At 43.7% G+C, this 21,792-nt stretch overlaps 1 protein-coding gene across 1 annotated transcript in view; it reads right to left on the bottom strand.

The window, feature by feature from the left end:
- Nucleotides 1-21,792, bottom strand: part of LOC126260614 (putative serine protease K12H4.7) — a 66,564-nt gene that overhangs the window by 10,699 nt on the left and 34,073 nt on the right. Inside the window, exon 4 of the mRNA XM_049957951.1 lies at nt 20,900-21,059. Coding sequence (XP_049813908.1) covers nt 20,900-21,059 — 160 coding nt within the window. The remainder of the gene's footprint in view (nt 1-20,899; nt 21,060-21,792) is intronic.

Here is a 21,792-nt window from a genome sequence, read left to right as displayed (position 1 = left end):
TTGGCAGAAACTGATATTTTGAGCCCGTGGATGTTCACAAAATATAGGTTGACTCTTACATATGTAAGTAACATTTATTTTCATCATGATTGACTATATAGCAAGGTTTTATTTTTGTGATGGATAGGATTCAGGAAATGACTACCGTCTTTGATTTTCAACATAAACCATTGTTTAGTATAAATGGAGTTTTCATTGTTTCAAATTACTAGAAGAGAAATTTCAAACTGAGGGAAACCAGATCAATTCATTTTCAGTCACAAACTGTGATCAATTTTTTTCAGCAAATATTACGGTCTCACACATTTAAAAGCCGGTAGAGCTGATCAAGCTTATTAATATATGGTTTGCTGAACCAACTAGAGTCACATATGTACAAATATGTGATTTGAGCGAGTTTTTAATAAATTATATGGATTATGTTCCTGACTCATCTGGGACAGCACTCATTTATGAACGCACTCTTCGACTAAAACCTTATCAACACTTATATAACAAACTGTACTCTGTACCAATTGCTAAGAGACCTGAAGGAGGGACAGAACAGCAGAAAATGGAAAGCTCAGGGTTTATACACGTTTGTAGAATGGCCTATAACAATCGTTTTATGGCAGTGGCAAACGAAGGTGAGCAGGAAAGATTAGTGTTTGGCTACAAACATTTAAATGAGATCATAGATAGAACTTTCGGAATTATGAATAAACTGCAGTAAACGGCACTCAAATTAAAACGAAACAAATGGAAAAAAATAAGTAAACTGTTTATTATTTCAGAAGAAATCGCCATAACTGTTAATACGTTTTTTAACAGGGAAGCAGGCTCCTGTAAAGTTATGATGACATCTTTCTTTTAGTACAAGGACTCAATGCTCCTTGACTTTCTGGAACATGGTGCCACAACTAAACCACTGTCGTACATGGACACTTTGGAAAATTTGAAGCATGCCATCAAGTCCAAACGCCCAGGAATGTTGACGATCGGCACCATTCTGCTGCAGTATAATACCAAGATTGTTTCGACTATTCTGCGGGAATTTCGCTGGAAGCTCTTACACATCCTCCACAAAGTGCCAGTCTGTCTCCAAACGATTTTCGTATTTTTTGAGCCCTGGAGAAAGACAATCAAGGGCGTTCATCTGCTTTGAACAAGGAGGTGCACGCTTGGATACAATCATGGTTCTGTAGGTACCTCCAAATACCTTTCCATGAAGGCAATGACCATCCTGTCTCACTGTGAGGTAAAATGATTACTGTTGAAATGATAAACAATTTTCTTACCTTCTTCCACCTTTCTCGTTTTCATTTGACTACCCCTGATACATAAAGTACAAAATACTAAACTACCAAGACCAGTACGTACACTGCCCTCTTATACAATGGTATATGTTAACAATATAATGTTCCACGCAATTTGTTCTGAATGGCTATGTAACACAGTTCATGTTGCCCTAGGTGTTTTGAGTGCAGATATTGCATCCAAACTAACAATGGTAGTGATGATATTTTGTATCTGTTCATAACTGGATAGCTCTCTATCAATTACTGCAAAGTATATCTGAAGCATTGAAAAGGGGAGGCATGATTTGGAATCTGCTGAAAAAAATGATAAACTTCCTGAAGCATATAATAAAGAAATGTGAGATCATGTTGGTTAGTGAGAAACATAGAACTATTACTTGTCACCCGCATCCAAATATAAGAAACAATTTAGATCATTTTATGGTTTATGTGGCTACAATAGGAAACTTGTGATAGAATAATGTTTCAATTCACTTTGACCAAGTGAAAAACTCAAGAAAAATGGAATGAAGATCTGAGGTAGGAACTGACAGAAAGTATCTGAGCCTGTAAAGGAGGTCCTGTGTTACAGCAATATTTTATGTAGACCTGATTCCTCATTACTTATTCATTTATCCACCAATAGTGGTACTCTTGGTCTTGAAGCAGAGGAGTTTAGAGAATGTTAAGTAAATGGTGAACATAGATGTGAGACTGCTTTAACAAACAGGATACTCCTGAAATAGAAAACTGGAACACACTGACTAAAAATAACTGCTAGAAGTACCTCAGGCAATAACCAAATGTAAGTGTCGTTTTATAGTAGTATGTTCGCTCCATAAAGCATTCTGCTACCCTATAGAGTGCCATATGGAACGCAGCCTATCGGGAAGATGGGCACTCCTTAGACGATGGTCTAATTATCAAATACAGATAATCTGGTGACTGATGTCCTGTCTCGATTGCCACTGTTAAATTTCTTGTGCCTCCTTCTGCTTTAGGCTTGAGCACAGTGTCTTTTGAGATGGGCCAATGAACTGTTGTTTTATCCCTGCTTTATTTAAGACAGGTTTTATGCAAGCATAGTAGAGCCAGTGTTAACTTCACAACTTGTCACCACATGTCGAGTCCCCGATGACTCCCTCAGAGTCTGTGGGCTTGCACCTTGATGTCATACTGGGCTGGGTCCTCAAAATTTATTGATTGCGATCTAAGGAACCTATTTGAGTAAATTGCTTTGCCTGAAATTTCTAAAACATGAAGGGTATATATATTGCACTGTTTTAACCAGAAAATATTTAATTTTGTAGAGGTATGTACCGTATATGCAACTAATTGAAGGCAGTTAATTGCCATATGCCTTTCGTTTCTTTTATTTGGGAAGCATCATCAGTCGCCTGTAATACACCTTTCCTTTTGTACATACAATAAACGTATTATTTGGTAGATGTAATATGCCGTTAGATTACTTTTTGTTGTATCTTTCTCTTGTTTTCTGGGTTGAAATCAACTTCTGTTGATAAAATTCGTAATCTCAACTTATCGTTCGTTGTTACGATTTCCAGCGCTGTTGACTCATGTGTGTGGTTCTGGAGATGTATTTGTTAGTTTCCATAATCCAGATGGCCGATTTCAGGCATTCTTTCAACCACATCTGTCACATCGCATATATCACATACACTTCCCAATTTGTGATCAACATATGTGTGTTTTCGGTGTGTGGTCTTGCCAAATGTTGTTTGTTTGTCTGTCTTTTGTATGTGTTGTGTTGTGGTTTGATATTTTTCATTTGTTCTGTGTGTGCGTGTTTGAATGTGTGTGTATTTACTGTGTGCAATACTTTCTTGAGAGGGTGAATTTCTTTATCTTTATTATGGATATTTGTGTGTGTGTGTATTTTGCTTTGCCTAAATTTGAGCTTTTTTATATAAATATGTGTTTATGTGTGCATGTGTGGGGAGGGGGGGAGAGGGAGGGAGAGGGAGAGAGAAAGAGAGAGAGAGAGAGTAGGGGAAAGGAGATTATTTAATTATTTATCTTGGTTGCATTTCGGTTTGTTATTGGCTAGCATGAACAGAGAGTAAGTGCTTGTATGGATTTGGGTTGAGTACCTTCTTTTCCATTGCAGTGGCTCTTTGTATGTGAAAGTTTTCTTGCAAAGTCATGAGTTTTTTGTTGTGATTATTCACTCTGATAACTGTCATGTCACATTCCATGTCGGATGGTTCATGTCTATGTTTTATCAGGTTTTCGGTAAAGTTAGAATGTCTATTTTCATATTTCCAACTCCTTATATGTTCTTTGTACCTAGTTTTGAACTTCCTGCTTGTCATCCCCAGATACACTGAATTACACTGTTATTCATTTCATGAGTGTTATTGTTTTGTGTTTTCATGTTTGCCATAGTGTCTGTGAGGTTCTTTGGTGTTTGTTTTCTCCGATTGTTTTGAATTTTCTTTAGTTGTGTTTTAATTTTTTGGTTGAGTTTTTGTACTATATGGGTGATATAACCATTGTTTGTGGCTATGAGTTGTATTGTATGTAGTTCTTTTTCATACTATTCTTTGCTGAGTGGGATGTTATTTAGTCTGTATAACATGTGTCGTAGGGCCACTAATTTTTGATTTTGTGGGTGGTTGGATGAAGCATGTATAATTATGTCTGTGGCTGTTGATTTTCTGAAGATGTCAAATGTGTGCTTATTGTGGTCTCTCGTTATTGTTATATCCAAGAAATGTATTTGCTTTTGTGTTTCTCTTTCCATGGTAAAGAGAATATTTTTATGTATGTTGTTTATATCTGTATGAAGTTTATCAGTTTTCTCTGTTGGTTCATCTACCATATAGATTGTCGTCCACGTATATGTACCAGTAACCATTTTGTATCCTTTCTTTGTGATGACTGTATCAAAGATTGTGTTCTCTGTGTGGTTGATGAATACTGTTGTGGCGTAACAAGACAGCTACGCCACACTGAAGTAGCCGAAAGGCACGCGTTACTGACGCAGGCTAGAGATAGGTCTGAAACAGGATACGTAATGAATGCTATAAAGAAAAGTACGTAGCTGCGGAAATACTTAACTTTATTCCATCATTTTTATACATCGCTCTTGACGATACAAATGAGACTCTGTAGATACATGAAGTTACTAATGGCGCCTTGCTAGGTCGTAGCCATTAACTTAGCTGAAGGCTATTCTAACTGTCTCTCGGCAAATGAGAGAAAGGCTTCGTCAGTGTAGTCGCTAGCAAAGTCGTCGTACAACTGGGACGAGTGCTAGTACGTCTCTCGAGACCTGCCGTGTGGTGGCGCTCGGTCTGCGATCACTCAGTGGCGACACGCGGGTCCGACATGTACTAATGGACCGCGGCCGATTTAAAGCTACCACCTAGCAAGTGTGGTGTCTGGCGGTGACACCACATTCCTACCCCGCAAATCGGCGAACGGTCGTGTTATAAGGCTTCCGCCCGCCGTGGGGAGGACCCCATGGTGACGTACGCGATGAGATGGGGAGCCTAACAACAGGCGAGGCTGTGCCACCCGCACCCGGCCATTCGGTCCGAGGGGAGCTAGGAAACGCCTGAAAACCTAGTCCAGGGTGCACGTCAACATGCGGTGTATGCGCCCGTAGAGAGACAGGAGGGGCCGAAGGGTCGACCTCCATTGCGGCGAGGAATCCGACGCGCGATGACGCCATGTGGGCCGGAGCGGGCAAGAGTTCCATGGCGGAGGACAGCTGGTCACGGGAAGCGATCGGCGGCGCGTGACCCAGGGAGGCGACAGGCGGTTGCAGCGACGCGTCCACTGCGGGCGGCGCCGGCGGGAGAACAGGCGGCGGCGGCGCGTCGCCATGAGGCAAAATGGAAGGCAGCGTCGGTAACACCTGGGGATGAGGCGAGCCAGTAGATGGGTCCCCAGGGCGCTGACCGGACGGCACCGTCGCTGAAAGCAGACGGGGAGCGGCAGAACCCAGGCGACGGCAGAGGCGCAGCTGATTAAGATGCCGACGCACCTCACCAGAGGCCCCCAAAACCAAATACATCGCGCGGCCGAGGCAGCGAAGAATGCGCCCTGCGAGCCAACGCCGTGAACCTTGATAGTTGCGATAAAAGACAACGTCGCCTGGAGCAAAAGCAGGCGTCTGCCGCTGCACAGGAACCTGATGCGGCGGATGCAGCAAAGACATTAAGGTTCGATGAGGACGACCGTGCAACAAATACGTTTGCCAGTAGTCCTGAAATTGGGGATCCCCCTGGAAGCCCATCTTCTTGCAAGTAAAATTCCTTTTCAAATTGGAAGTAATTTTAGGATGTGATTGCTTTGAAGGTTTTAGTTATTTCATTAATATTGTCTGCATGTGGTTTGTTGTATGTCAATAAGTTTTATTATGTCTGCAGTGGGTATTGAGGTGTACATGTTCTCCGTGTAAAAAGAGATGAGTGATGCTGTTTGTGGGATGTGTAAGTCTTTTACTTGTGTTATGACTTCATTTGTGTTTTTCACTGTTCTGTTGTTTTTCATTTCATAATGTTGCATTATGATTTTGTTCATGTGTTTTGCCACATGGTATGATGGTGCATTCATGAAATTAACAACAGGCCTCAATGTAATGTGGGGTTTGTGGACCTGTGGTTGACTTCTGAGTGTTGGTGCTTTTGGGTTCTTCTGTGTGATGTGTTGTTTTTGTTTTTCTGTGAGCATGTGTCTGATGTCTTCGAGGTTGTTTGTATGTTTGTCTGGAATCTTGCTGTTGGATCAGATTTCAGTTTTGTTGTATTGTTGCAGAAGGTGAAATTTTTAGTTTTTCTATATATTGTTCTTTGTTGATCAGAACTGTGTTGTTCCTTTTATCAGATATTGTGACTATGACGTTGTTAGTTTGTAGTTTTTCTTTTAATTTCTTAGAGGTGTTTTGTTTCTGTTTGTACTGTTTTGCTCTGTCTTTGACATGGCGATTGTGTCATTTTTTTGTTACTTCACTAGTTCTCTTGCTAGCCCAATATCTATAGTGTTATTTTCTTTTTTCTCTTCCCCTAGTCAGGATGTTTTCTGTTTCTACAGTCAGGTTTTGTATGTAGTGGTTATCTGTTTCTGTACTGACGTTGTGTTTGAGCACTTTCTCTAATAGCTGTGTTTTTTCTCTGTTAATTTCATATCTCTGAGATTTATTAATTCTGGGTGTAATTTGGGCAGTGGGTGTGTTGCACCTTGTCATGCTTTTCTTTCTGGTTAGTGAGTGTTCTGATATCTTGTTTGTGTTTGTCCTGTGTATATTGCAGTATTCTTGTTGTGATGTGTTCAATTTTTTGTATTATGTTGATCGTTACTGTTTGGTTGTTAATAAATGTACGTCGTATAACATCGTGTTAAATACGAAATTCGTAGTATAAAGTGATTTGACTTCATTTCATAACTGAGTATTTTCTACAAATGATTTCGTTCTTTGTGCTACCAAAGAGTTGTTTCTGACCTTTACATTAATATAACTCGGAATTAGATTATTTATTTTACAGGTCTCATTGAATTTAATGTGTTGGATGGTCTTGTGGAGTCTGAGATGGATATTCTTGAAACTGTTTTATAACTTGACGGAATATGTGGTTTATTGTCAAAAGAAAGGACCTTATGAATATTTGTAATACATTGTTGAACTGCTTTGTTTTAATAAATTTTATCAAGATATTATTAAAAAGAAACAAACGATGTTCAGCTTGTTACCCAGTCCTTTCATTAGCACCTGTTGATTGAGTTCTCTCATTGATCAACGTACTTATTACACCATATCAACCCCCTTTACGCGTATCAGCAGTTTAATCACTTGCATTGTTCAATTTCGTAAATGTAGCCAGCTGTCCTCCTCTTCATTGGCTCACTGGTCGCACATTGTCGGTTATTTTTGTCGTTGATGGATATTCCAGGACCCTTGTGTCTGGTAACAGTAGGCAATTTACGCTGCACGATTTTAAAGACTTCTGCATTCACAACGATATCTGGTATCTGACTACTGCCCTTCACTACCTGGCTTCTCTGAGGTGGAGCACTTTGTGGATACATTCAGGACCCAAACGGAGACGTCTATGTCTTCATGATGTTTTGTCGAGTTTTGTAGCCACATTGTGGGTGACGCCAGTCAACATGTACAGTCTGGCAGAAAGTTTGCATGGGCGCCAGCACCATGAAGCACAGTGAGCCTGCCATATTTTCCATCCATGGATGCCCAGTGGGCTCAGTCCTTCGGCAAGCAGCAGGGGTGTGAGGTTGCTGCTAGGTATTATGGTGGACCACAAAGGTTGGCAGTTGTTTATGGTGGATGTCATTATGGAACAGTTGACCCATCATGCAAATCAGTAGGACCTGTGCCCTATTGGGGCATCACTACCAAGTCTTCTGGTCAGTTAGGTTAGTCACGACATTGTTCCAGGGCTGGGTTCTCACTTGCAGTATGCCACTCCATCTGTACCAAATGCTGTCCTCTCATCACCTGCAGGCAAAGGCTCCAGTGAGGCTTATGCATGCAAATTCAGATGCTGAACCACAAGATTTAGATCCATCCATCTCCCTCTTCACCTTTTCCCCCTCCCCCTCACTAACAGAGGTGGACTTGCATCTACTGCTGTCGATGGACCTCCATTTCCTCTGCCTCCGTGCCCTTCCAGCAGAGCCAACAGCTTTGGTGTTGCCTCATTCTGTGGTTGGTGAATTGCCAGGTTCTACAGCAGCCTCTCCAGTTCTGTGCCGGAGATGGCAGCTCAAGCCTGGCCTTTTTAGTCCTGGGTGGCTTTTCTAGTGTATATCTCGATAGAGGCAGATGAGCTGGTGTACAACACATACAATCGGCAGACCTGTTGACAGAAGTGTTTGCCTGCAGGTGGCAGTAAGCCTAGCAGGTCAGTGGTTACACTGAGTTCAACCACTCTGAAACTCGCCTTGCGCTTTATGCCGACTATTGTTGCTGAGTGCTCAGTGGTCAGCTGCCCAAGCCAGCTAAATACCGAGTTTTCCCCTGTGCAAGTCCCTAGATGGTTTCAGACTTTGTGCTCACTGTAGATTAACTCTGACAGGGTTCTGTTCTCTCGTTATTACTGAGCTACTCCCAGCCCGAGAAGTACCTGTGCCAACAGAGTAGGGTAGTGGCATTCTGACGCCTGTGCAGATATTAAACAGAGATACCCAAGAAAAGGAAGAAAGTCTCAAGAATTGGAAATTGGTGATAATATGCCATTGCACATTGCATGAGGAAGTAGACCGCAAAAATGTGAATAATTATGAAAGGATATCATTGCTATCCACAAGAACAATTCAAAACTTCTGCTAAATAAGACAATGGATCAGACAGGAAGGTAGATCGGCGAATACCTAGCAAGATTTAGGAATGTAAAGTCATCCGCTGAACAGATTTACAACCTGAAGCGATCATAAAATTAGGAAGCTAGGAAACAAGCCAATGATTCAGCGCTTGTGTATTTTAAGTAGGCATACGACTTTTCAAACGCAAAATGCTATTTAACACGTTAGAGGAATTCTACAGAGAGTAAAATTCCGAAAGCGTACGTTCCTAGAAGAGTCAACCAATATCTTGTTTCTTGTCACATTTGTTCACGAAATGATCATGAAACACACAGGAGCTCACCACTCTTTGGTGAGTATGTGCTTGGCCTTCAAGCTCCCCCAGTCTATGCAGCACTGCTTCCTCTTTCTGTGCTTCCTACACTTCGTCTATGTTACCTCCTCTGGCTTTTCGTCGGATGGTCCCTTTGGTGCAGTTCCTTCTTAGACTTGCTTCACGATTTTGGTCTTGATTTCCAGTTTCGGTCTTGGCGCTATCTTCACCTTCCTTCGATTATTGGGTTTGACTAGCTATCTTCATCAAATTTTACAGATGTGCGAGTCATGCACGGTGTATCCTCAGCCTCTGTGCCCTTCCACCCTAGCAACTTTCTTCCTGTTGTCATAATACATCCAAACTCCAGTATGGCAGTCATCCCACTGTGGGGGGGTTGTCAAGTCCCTGTACAATGGTAACCCCCTGACCATGCAGGGATCACATTGTTGGTGCCTGTACTGTGCATTCCCCATATATGCCACAGAGTATGTTCCCATCATGACTGGGGCATGGGGATTACTGGCCAGGATTGCTGAGGCTCGATGGCAGCCAGCACTCTCTCCAAATGGAAAGGTCTCCTACAATGCAACGAAGTATGATACCAACATGTTCCCTTTCCTTGTTGCACCATAGGAGGAATGCGAGACTAGATGACAAGGAGCAAAATCCTCCCCCCAATACCTGGTCTGTACCAAGACCGATGGGGATACCTTTTTGTCCACGAAGCCTTAATTTTTTGTGGAAAACATTGACGATAAACATGGAGAAGTTGCAGAAATTTCTAAGATGAAGAGCGAATCGCGCCTCATTGAAACGTCTCCTGCCCAGTCACAGGCGCTGCTCTCTTGTGAAAAGTTGGGTGACATCCCCATGACTGTCACTTCCCACAAGAGTCTCAATTTAGTCCTGGGCATCGTCGTCCACTGTGGTCTTCTACAGTCTGACTATTAGACGCAGGCCAAATTAGAGTGACAGGGCGTGCACTTCGTCTGTCATGTCCATAATGGACCAAGGGAAAACAGAGTTGCTACTGGGGCATTTACCTTTGCTTTTGAGAGTGATACTTGCCTGAAGAAGTCAAGGAGATGGTCTATCCTCCTATGAGATGGGGCCTTCATCTTTGATTTTGAGATTGATACTTGCCTGAAAAAGTCAAGGAGATGTTCTGCTGTCCTATGAGATGCTTAGGTGTATGAAGTTTGGATATTTGTCTTCCCATTTTACTACTACCCTTGTCTGCTGGGACTGTCAATGTCCACTGCATGCAGACGATCCTTCTGCCCCTCCCCACATCTGTATAACCTGTGGCGAGCTCCACTCTCCCTGCTTACCATATCACTTCATTATTAAGTGTGAGATGAAAATCCAGGAGTATAAGACCGCAGACAATCTCACATGTCAAGGGGCCAGAAAAAAGTACGAGCATCTTAATCCCAAGCAAATGTCACAATCTTATGCTCAGCTGCAATGTTGTCACCTTATCTGTTGATGGTGCCTTCCTGTGTTGGTATCTTAAGTTAGCCTTCACAGCTGTCTACTCATAATTGCCCCCTCTCCTACCTCCAGCTGGCTGGGGTCCCTTCTGGTGCTTCCACAACACCCTCTTTGGCAGCATTGGCGCCTCAACTGCCAGAGACAAAGGTCTCCAGACCCCAGCCGGAGGCACCTCATCCCCCTCTGGCTTCTATCGCCGTATAGATGTTCCATGCAATTATTTTTTTTTCCATGGTTTCTGCTGGTTCACAGCCAGACCCCAGCCTGTGACTGAAGGAAACACAGGCTGCTGGTCGTCAGACTTCTCATTTTTTATTCAGGGAGAGTTTCTCAATCCTCCTCTTCTAAGGAGAAGAAAGACAAAAAGAAGTCCTCCTCTAAGACAAAGGAAACTCTGGTGGTCCCCAAGCCACTAGAGTCTGCATGTACTTCTTCTGAGTCCAAGGTGGAGATCACAGTGCCCCTGAGGCACCAGATCTCCCGAGGCCATGTGCTATGAATCACCTGTCACCTGGTTTCCCAGCCTGAGGCAATCCATATTCCTGGGTCATAACCTTCCCCTCCCCCCCTGGTCACTTCATACCCCCACAGTATTCAGACAGTCTGATCTGCCTGGTGGAATTGTAACGGATTTTTCCACCACCTGGCAGAGTTACAGCAGCTTTTAAGCACATACACTGCATTCTGTATTGCCCTCCAGGAAACATGGTTTCCAGCAACTCGGACCGCTTCCCTTGAGGTTATTTTAACTATGAGAGGGTATTGGGTGGAGTTTGTACATATGTACTGGACCCTATACACAGTAATCTTCTTTCTCTTGATACACCCCTGGAGCTATGGCCTTTTGAGTAAAGGCACATCAGGAGTTTACCATTTGTAATGTTTATCTTGCTTCCAATGATGTGATGTCTCAGGATGTATTGTGTGCATTACTCTCTCGGCTCCCTCCACCTTTCTTTGTCTTTGGTGACTTCAATGCCCATAACCCTTTTCGGGGTGGAACAATGATTGCTGACCATAACAAGGCATTGAAACTTCACTGGCAAAGCTCGACCTTTGCCTCTTGAATTCTAGTTCCCCCACACACTTCAGTGTGGCACATGGAAATTACTCGGCCATTGACCTCTCAGTTTGCAACCCTGGTCTTCTACCATCTATCTACTGGGGGGTCCATGGTAAAATACGTTAGGGACCAATTTACTGTTCTTAACGTTGCTCCCCTTGATACCTGCCAAGATGGGTTATCCATAATGCTGACTGTGATGGAGCCTCCTTAGCTATCATCCTTAGCTCCCCACCGCAAGACAGTATCGATGCAGCTGTTCAGCATACAGTGGCAGCCATTCTTTTGGAGCTAACCAAGCCATCCTCTCTTTCTCGGGATCCCCCTATCAGAAAAAGTATCCTGGTGAACTCCCCATCAAAAGAATTGGCAAATATCAGACGACACTACAACTTCCACTCCTCTGCAGGTGTACCAACTATTTCCTTAAATGGTGCCATTTATACTGCTCCAGACTCTGTCACTGAACATTTTCCTGAACATTGTGCTCACACATCTGCATCTGAGAAACATCATCCCGCATTTTGGCTCATAAAATTGCGGGTGGATTGCCACTTAGAGCCGTGCAATGCTCCATTCTGTCTGGGAATTCTCCTGTACACTAGCCCATTGCCCTGATGCAGCCCCAGGGTCAAACCACATCCACAACCTAAGGCTGGAACAGCTCTCAGTGGACTGTCAGCATAATATCTTTGCCCTCTTTCATTGGATCTGAAATGAGGGTGAGTTTCCATCCAAGTGGAGAGAAAGTGCGACTGATCCAGTACTGAAACTGACTAAGAACCCCCTCGAGATTGACAGTTATCACACAGTCAGCCTTACTGACAGTCTCTGTAAGTTGCTCAAATACATGTAGAGCAAGCAACAGTGTTGGCTTCTTGAATCCTGTGGCCTTTTGACTCCATCTCAAGGAGGCTTTTAAGAAGGCCGCTCCACTGCTGACAATTTGTTTCACATGGAGTCCACCATTTGGACTGCCTTTTCTCGCCGTCAGCACCTCATGGCTGCCTTTTTCGAGAAACAGAAGGATTATGACGCGACATGGCGTCACCACATCCTAACCACATTACATGATTGGGGTCCCGATATTTCGAAAGAATTTCCTGTCACATCATCCATTTAGAGTATAGGTGGGGCCCCACAGGGCTGTGTAATGAGTGTCCCTCTCTTTTTGGTGGCCATCAGCAGTCTAGTGGCGGCTGCAAGGTCTCCAGTATCACCCTCCTTATATGCCAACGATTTTTGCTTTTAGTATTGCTTCTCTAGTATGGTTGTGGGTGAGTGTTAACTGCAGGACGCCATACAAAAGCAGCAGTCATGGGCTGTCAGCCATGGGTTTCGGTTTTCAGACTCATATCGTGCACTTCTGTACTCACTGTATTGCCCATCCACACCCAGAGCTTTATCTAGACGATCAGCCATTAGTCTTCGATTTCCAGCTGTTGTGGCTTCCCCACATTCGCCAGTTAAGCGAACATGCTGGCGACTCCTCAATAAACGTCACTGCCTCACAACAGTAGCTGGGGTGCAGAGCGCTCTACCATTTTAGGGCTCTACAAAGCCCTGATTCAGTCCTGTCTTCACTATGGAGTCTTCCATATGTTTATGCATCACTGTCACGATGGACCATTCATCATTGTGGGGCCAACTTCCAACAGGAGTCTTTTGAACTAGCCTGCTAGTCGAGGATAGAGGCCCTCCATTACCTATCACGCACCAACAACAGCTGCTGAATTATGCCATACACGTTAGTAGCTTCTCTGAACATCCGAACTACCGTGTCCTTTTCCCTGGAACAGAGCTCCACCTCCTCCATCAGTGACCTATAACTGTGTTTACAACTGCTGTGCGCCTCCAGTGTCCCTGTTCGGAACTGTAACTTCCTCCGCTGTCGCCTCTGGTCAGGGAGACATTGCATCTGCCCCCATAGCTTGTGCCCCGACCTTGTATTTGCCTCTAAAGTCTCCTTTGGTCCAAAAGATTCCGCTGACATTACCATTTTTCACCACATGTTCTTTGTCGTCCTTGAGAAGTATCCAGGTTCAGAAGTGATATTCACCGATGGCTCAAGAGTCGAAAGATGAACAGGCCTTTCATGCACGCATGCACAGTGCAGTGAACATCACTCTCTGCCAAATGGCTGCAGTGTCTTCACTGCTGAATTGATGGCCATTAAATTAGCCCTGAGCCACATTGCACTTGCTAGAGTATCCTAATCTATAGGAACTCCTGTAGCAGCCTTTAGGCTACAGTTCAGTGCTTCTCTCCTCACCCACTGGTTCCAGCTTCCAGGATCTTGTCTCTGACCTCCATTAAGCTGGGCGGCCAGTCGTTTTCGTCTGGACCTCCACTCATGTTGTGATTTCGGGAAATGAACCAGCTGACTGGTTGGCCAAGCTGGCCATCCGGATGCCAGTTCTAGAAATGGAGATCCCAGAACTGGACTTTCAGTCGTTTATACCCCGTCGATTCTGGAAGTCTGGAACTCGGATAGGTCTGCTCTGATCTCAAACAAACAGAGGACATTAAAGAAGACCACGACCATGTAGCAGTCTTCACAGCATTTTTCTCACAGGAAATCTATTATCCTCAGTAGATTCCACATTGGCCACACTCGGTTGGCACATGGCTGCATTCTCAGACATGAGGCTCTCCCTCACTGCTGATGAAAAGCCCTCCTGATGGTGGCCCACTTACTCATAGACTGCTCTAATTTGACTACTCTGACACGCTACCTCTGGTACTAGCAGAGTAAGCTGATTCTGCTGACATTGTGTTACATTTTGCCTGTGAATGTGATTTCTATTCGTTCCTTTAAGGTATAGACCTCCTGAGGGGTTGGTGGGGCACCTCTCTCCAGCTCATCCACTCCCCCGTCCGCCCCCCCCCCCCCCACTCCGCAGGGGTTTCTTGGTGACCTCCGCTGAGTGGCTCAGCCTGGCCTCTTTCTTCCTATTTACTCTCTTTATTCTTTTTCATTTCTTGGTTTTACCGCCTTTTCTTGACTGATCTTTTAACAGTTTGCCTGTGCTTTTCCTGGGCTTTTATGTGTTTTTTTTATTGTGTTAGTTGCACTTCATCTTTCCAGGATTTGTCTTTCGCCTCTTTCCTTTTACGACTACTCTTGGTTTGCCACTTAACCGGCGAAGGGGTTGATGAACTTGCAGTTTAGTCCCTTCCACCCCATACGAACCAACCAATCAATGACCGTGTAGACAAAATCAGAAAAATTTTGAGGTCACACAACAATTCTTCCCACTCACACCACTCGTGGCTGTATCAAAACGAGATGACGTGGCAGTGGTTCACGTAATACCCTCTGCTACAAACGTTAACATGGCTTGTGGAATATGGATGTAGATATTAAAGGAGTAGTCAAATGAAAACAAGACATTTAGGAGAAAAGCAAGTAAATTGTTTGTTATTCTAAAGGTAATCAATCGATAGCTGTGACTAACATTTATCCCAGCGTGAGGCTCCAAAAATATGGAAATCATAGGGATGTGGGCGGGCCCATGACTTGCCAAGGTTGTTTCGACTACGCTGCAGAAGCGTCGCAAAGAAGCCCTTACACATCCATCGCACAGTCCCAATCCCTCCCCGTACGATTTCCATATTTTTGGAGCCATGAAGAAAGACATTTCTGGCCATCGGTATGGTTCGGATGCAGAGAGGCACAATATGATACATTCATAGTTCCGTAGGCAGCTGCAAACATTTTTCCATTACGGCACTGACCGTCTTTTCTCACATTCGGATAAATTTACTATCAGTTAAGGCGATTACTTTTGAAATAATTAACGGTTTACTTAATTTATCTATCTCTGTCGCTTTCATTTGACTTTCCCTTTTAGATATATGGATTACAAGATGAGAAACCTGATAAAAGAGACACAAACACCAAGTCTAGAGTACAATTGCAGGGAGAACTATCGGAACCTTCTGAGATCAAGACAGGAATTAGATCGGGTGCCGGATTTGCTATTGGAAAAACATGAATCACAAGAGGCCAATTTGAACACAGACTGCTATCGTTCGCTGTGAAAAAGGAAATCAGGAAAGGCTCACGCTGCATAAGCAACATCAAACTGCGAAAGAAATAGCCCTTAGAATATATGAAAATACAGCATGATGAATATGTCGATGGACTGGACAATACAACACGGAATATTCATGAAGGAAGGCAGTTTGAAATATCTGGTAGAATGTATAAAGTCACACGGACAAGACAAAGAGGCTAATAAAAATAGGACCATGAAAATAGAACTGTCTTATAAAAGCAACACATTTACAAGAAGAAAACAATATCTATCAACCAAATAGACACCACAACACGATGGTAAGGCCAGAAGAACTGTACTCGTATGCATCCGAAAGCCTAATTGATTACAGAGGAACAGAACCTAGAAGTTGAGAATAATAATGACGACAATGATAAGGAAGATATTGGACCCTAGTAGGGAACGTGAGATTAGGAAGAGATGGTGAAATGAAAAGCTGTACTCACAGATCAGAGAACTGACAGATGAAATGAGGAAAAGCTGGGAGAAGTTAGCATGGAGTAAGCGACAATTGATAGTTAAGGAGGATCTGGGAGTATAATATGGCAAGACAACCACGACATGCATGAAAGAAGGTACTAAAGACTTACAGGAAGTACATCTGACTACAGAAGATATAAGGGATGGTAACACGGTCAGAATAGTGTGGGCTTTCAAATAATATGTGGTGTGGTGGCCCTCAACTACGTACCCTCAGACTCAGAGTTGAAATATTAAAAGTTTTGGCTGGTTTCGTTGCCTATGGGCTGGGATACGTAGTTGCCGCATTACTAGCCAAATACTGCTGAGTCTACAGTATACTATATGAATATACACATGAATCGAATGGTCGAAGGTCCCTATCACTCGGCAATTGCGAATTTTGAACGTAATATAGACACTTATAAATGAAAGACTGCAATTAAATAAATTCTGCAGGTACTATTTTAACTACTTTAAATGATGGCTACGATAGTAGAAGTACCTTTAAGAATGCTCTTTATTACTGTAAAACACTTACTGGTGTCGATGGTCCAGCAATTAAATAAAATATGAGTAACAGGGAAACAATAGATTCCTACTTCACGTAATGAGCTACGAACAACAACATAGCTTCTCGAGGTATTTACTTCCAAATGCTTACTACGTATTCACTGCAGGAGCCACGGAAATCTCACAAGTACACAAGTCGGGACTAGGAAATATTTCTGTCTCTCGCGACCATGCGCAAACTGCTCCACTCCCAGTCTTTCCTGCGACTTTTCAGGACTCTCCCGAGTCCTCTCCTGTGCTGTGCGACTGTCTCTCGCGACGCACTGTTCCAAACTGCTGCCTGCCCTCTCTCCAAACGCTCCTGCTCCCCCACTTCCATACAGTCTCTCCACGTGTCCGTTTTGGAACGATCGCTGTGATTGGCTAGAGCATTCCCGCCCTGTCTCCAACGCACACTCACAAACATAATGAAACAAATTCGAAATAGTAGATTTACATTTAAATAGCTTGAAATTAAATAAATATTCCTACAGCTGGACCATAAACATACTCTAACACACACTATTAAATACATAAACAAATTAAATAAACATATATCAAAGGAATAGAACAGAAGTAAGCCAGTAGCCTAATGTCTCTGTGCTTTCTAAAACACAGCAAATAATTGACCAATTTCTTCATTAATAGTATATATCAGATATAAACAAAGACATAGACGAATAAATATATTTATAAGCATGTTGCTACCGTTTTTTCGTGTAAGTGTGGCGTACTTATGGCGTGACGCGATCGATAGTAATCGGCCACTTTGACCTCCAATAACTCATGTACTATTCAAGTTACATACCTGTAATTTATACAGATTTAGATTTACTCTAATAGCTTTCTAAAGACATATCGAACAACAGAATCGGATGAACCGTTTAGATTTTGGAAATTCGTTGCTGGGTATTACTTGTCTAATTTATTGTCAGATACTAAACTTTAAACTAATAAAGATATTGAAAATCTGATTACACCATCAGAATCGTCGTGCAAATAATGGTAATGTACATGTTTCTTTTTGAGGTGTCATTATTCATGTATCTACTATTAATTTCTATATGAACTGTGAAATGACTGCCATAAAGGTTTCACAAAGTCTGCCATCTTTGGCACTCTTGGTATGTCTCTTTCATCAACACAGCGTCACCATGGAATTCCCAGCCATGCAGTCCTAGGACCCCGGCAACTGTTTGGCACCATGCGGCCAATGACGAGCCACAGCCCGCTGAGAGGCCACAATGCGTCCACACGAACACCAAACTTTGAATATTTTCAGGGCCCCACAGCTCGCCCTTTACCTCACAATAGTAATGGGCATACACAAAGAGTTCAGAAAACCGGAGGAAGAAACAGAGATCCCTATTGAACTGACAGATAGAGGCTTGGAGTCAGAACATGAGGTGTTCTGAGTGGAAAAGACAGGAACCTGAGTATCATAAACCAAATGCAGTTCACAGAAGCCTGACAGGAAAAAAAAGAAAAATTCTTTTATACAGGGTGGAGTAAAGTCATCACGAAGTTTTAACCCTGGATAGCTGATGCCAGTAGGAACCAAAATTACTAATACTGTGTAGGTCGACAGCGCACTGTGGAAACTTGGTACCACCCGCTCAGATTGGCAGTGGGCTTGCCGTGTTGCCGGATGCTCTGGACAACACATTACTCCGAATGCTTTGCCTGCTGGAGATTGCGATGTATCCAAGGAGGCCTGCACGCTCGGTAGTAGTGCACCATCCTTCCACTCTGTAGTGCCGACACATCCATTGTAGTTTCATGATAAGTCGTACCAGGCACAAACGTTTCCATAGCTGTTATCTCACGTACATAAAGTATTTTACAAATTGAGTCAGCCCTGAAAAGGGCCTCTTTTGTAGCTAGGACATTGTTTACTTAAATCAGGTGCTCGATTTGGCGACCCACTGATGCGACACAAGCTCGGTAACGTCGAACGGTATTTCACCGAACACTTTCAAAGATTCCTGGCACTGCCCTGAAGTGATTGGCGGCATGTTGAATGCGATCCATTAATTCCTCTTCGTTTCTAGGTCGTTCACGTCACAGTGGGTGAACTAGAACCTTGAAGAATCCCCACAGGAAAAAGTCCATTGGCGTGAGGTCTGGTGATCGCGTGGGCCATGTCCTACAAGCACCTCTGCCAATTACCCGGCCGTCGAAGAGTTCATTTAAATATCCGCCCACAGCACGACTGTTATATGCGGGCACCCCATCATGCAGCAACCACATGTGTAACCATATGTCCAGGGGAACATCTTCCAGCAGGCCAGATAGAGCTTATTACAAAAAATGAAGGTAATTTGCCCCGGTAAGTCGAGGAGGTAGACGGACTGTCTCAGTCAGATGGTCACCCATAATGCCTGCCCAAATGTTGATCGAAAATTGTCCCTCTTGTCCGCGGACGTACGTGACGTGAGGATTTACCCTTGCCGAGTAATGAACGTTTCGAGTGTTGTAAAGGCCAGCCAGACGCACTCATCGGTAAACAACACAATGGGATCTCCTGCAACACGTCGCAGAAACTACCGGCAAAACCATAGCCTGTGTTCACAGTCCCCCACACGATTTAGATCTTGTACAGGGTGGAAGCTAAGTGGATGCTGGCCGTCATCCCTTGTCGTGTCCAACCTCTCGTGTACTTGTCGTAGGCGCTTCCTCGAAGCTCTCGAGAACAGTCTCTTCAAGTGCAGCATACCGTCGTGTTCTAGGTCCACCAGAATCTCCATTATATCCCGCTAACGAGCCTGTTTCGCCAAGTCGCCGGTGAATTACTGTGAACGTTTGCGGGTGTGGGTGGCGTCTTGCTGGATACCGTTTCTCATACAACCGTCGAGCTTCATGCGCATTATTATCGGCTAGTCCATAAACAAAAACCATATCTCGTTGTTCTTCAAGGAATACTGTGTCGCCATGTTTACTGTATGGCTAAATCACAGGTGACGTGTGTGTGCTCCGAAGCGAAGGTTACGTGTGAATGCCTCTGACGTGAGGTGGAGACAAACAACAAGACCTATTCGAAGCGTGTGCGTATCACGTTGCGGCAGTGACGGGGCAAGGGATGTTTTTATGTGTGAACCGACAACCATAGCGCTGCCCGTCAACCGACGAACGACAACAAGGCAATTCCACGGCCAATCGGAGAACAAGGAGCCGGGTTTCCGTAGTTTAAAAATGGTGCGTTGTCGACGTACACAACATTACTAATTTTGGTTCGTACTGGCATCAGCTATCCAGGGTTAAAATTTCGTGACACAATTTTTCTTCACCCAGTATATGTCCTCCTCCTCATGACTTCTGTTCGTATCAGGTTTTACCGGTCACGCCCACTTATACTGATTGGTGCAAGACGTTCCAATTTCTTTTGATTCTCCCTAAGCGTATCCGTCTTGTTCGTTTATATTTGTACAATGTTTCTGATGCTCTGTTATCGCCCATCCTACTGATCTTTTCTTTTCTTCTATTTTTATTTTATTTGTGAATATTAATGGTAAATATGCTCTTAACTCTCTTTTTCCTTTTCGCTGTTGTCTTGTATACGCTGCTAGATGCCTGGGAAATCTCATTTCTACAGGCTGAATTATTATGAGGTGAAAGAAGAGGTTCATAACTTTCTAAACAGCATGGCGGCGATCTGGTATGACATGGGCACACAAAACTGCCACAGCGTCTACAAAAATGCATAGACAAAGATGGAGATTATGTCTAAAAATAGCTAAATGTTCAAGTTATAAACTGATGTAAACTATTGTAGAAATAAACAGGTCTATGTACTTGTAAGAAAATAGGAGACCTTACTTTTGGGATTACCCTCGTAATATATCTTTTTTCGTTGTTTCCGGCCGGTGTGGCCGTGCGGTTCTAGGCGCTTCAATCTGGAACCGTGTGACCGCTACGGTCGCAGGTTCGAATCCTGCCTCGGCCATGGATGTGTGTGATGTCCTTAGGTTAGTTAGGTTTAAGTAGTTCTAAGTTCTATGGGACTGATGACCACAGATGTTAAGTCTCATAGTGCTCAGAGCCATTTGAACCATTTTTTTCCGTTGTTATTCAGGTTTCACATCGATAAGTTACGAAATACAAGTGAAAACCTTTTTAAAATTCAATAAGTGTCTCTTTCCTTACCTTTCTTAAGGTTCATTTAGTATTACCATTCATTAATTTAAATTTCTCTGTCTTATGTTGAAAGTCAATTTCGTCTTCTTGTGATATACTGCATCCAACGTATTTAAAACTTTCTAATTACTCAAAATTGGAAAACAAATGTCAATGGACATATTTTTGTCATACATAAAAGCACATGTGGAGATGGAAATGCAGAATGAATAGTCACAGCGACGCAGGCAGCTGTTGCTGGTGTGCAGAGGGCTACCAGGGAAGCTGGCCTGTGCGAGGACGGGTCCGCTGGAGGCGACGTCTCCGTCGATGATGTCCGGGTAGCGGAGGCGCGCCCAGGCGGCCAGGTTGCCGGCGTACGAGCCGCCGAACACCACCCACTTGGCGGCGCCCAGCTGAGGGTTCTCCTGGCGCTGCTGCCGGATGAAGTACACCAGGTCACAGAGTAACTAGTCTGTGGCCAGGTCCTCCAGCGCCTGCGTCGAGTTCAGGTAGCGCAGGTTGGCCGTGCTGATGTCCCTGCGGAAGCAAGCGGAGGTTGACCGAATATGCTTACGCTGATCGTTTTCAAGAAGTGTTGCATTGTAGGAGGAAATTAATCTGGGGTTTCACTAAAATACAGGGTTGTTCGTAAGTATTTCCGGAGTTTCAGAAGACGACTGCGCCAATGTGTACAAGGTGTACAGAAGATTCGTGATACACGTTATGTCGTACTTGCACTAGGGATCAGGTGTGTCATACATAACACGTAGACAAATCATCCACTCCGTATTGTCACATCGACTTAGTTCACGGCTGCAGATAGGCTACCCAACGAAAACATTACTAAGGCTGGCTCTTGTTGCGCCTTCCCAGGAAATTCGTGTCGACAATTTCAGTAAATTTCACGCACGTATTGACGTTTGCCAGGTCACGAATGGTGCCCAGATTGAACAACCGTAACGTGAGTTTAAAGCTTTGAGAGACGCTCTACACGCTGTATGTTTTCTGGACGTCTTGCATTTTTCGTGCAGTCATCTTCTGCAACTCGAAGATGCTTAGGAATAACCTTCTACTTTTCAATTTACGACCACGTAATTCTGCATATCTCCTCTCCAGAACATGGCCTTCATTCCACGGACGACATATACTGTGGATCTGGAGATAGGA

This window comes from Schistocerca nitens, chromosome 5 (assembly GCF_023898315.1).
Source record: "Schistocerca nitens isolate TAMUIC-IGC-003100 chromosome 5, iqSchNite1.1, whole genome shotgun sequence".
NCBI classification, from domain to species: domain Eukaryota; kingdom Metazoa; phylum Arthropoda; class Insecta; order Orthoptera; family Acrididae; genus Schistocerca; species Schistocerca nitens.
The sequence above is the reverse complement of the archived record's forward strand: the minus strand, read 5'-3'. Positions and strand labels throughout refer to the sequence as shown.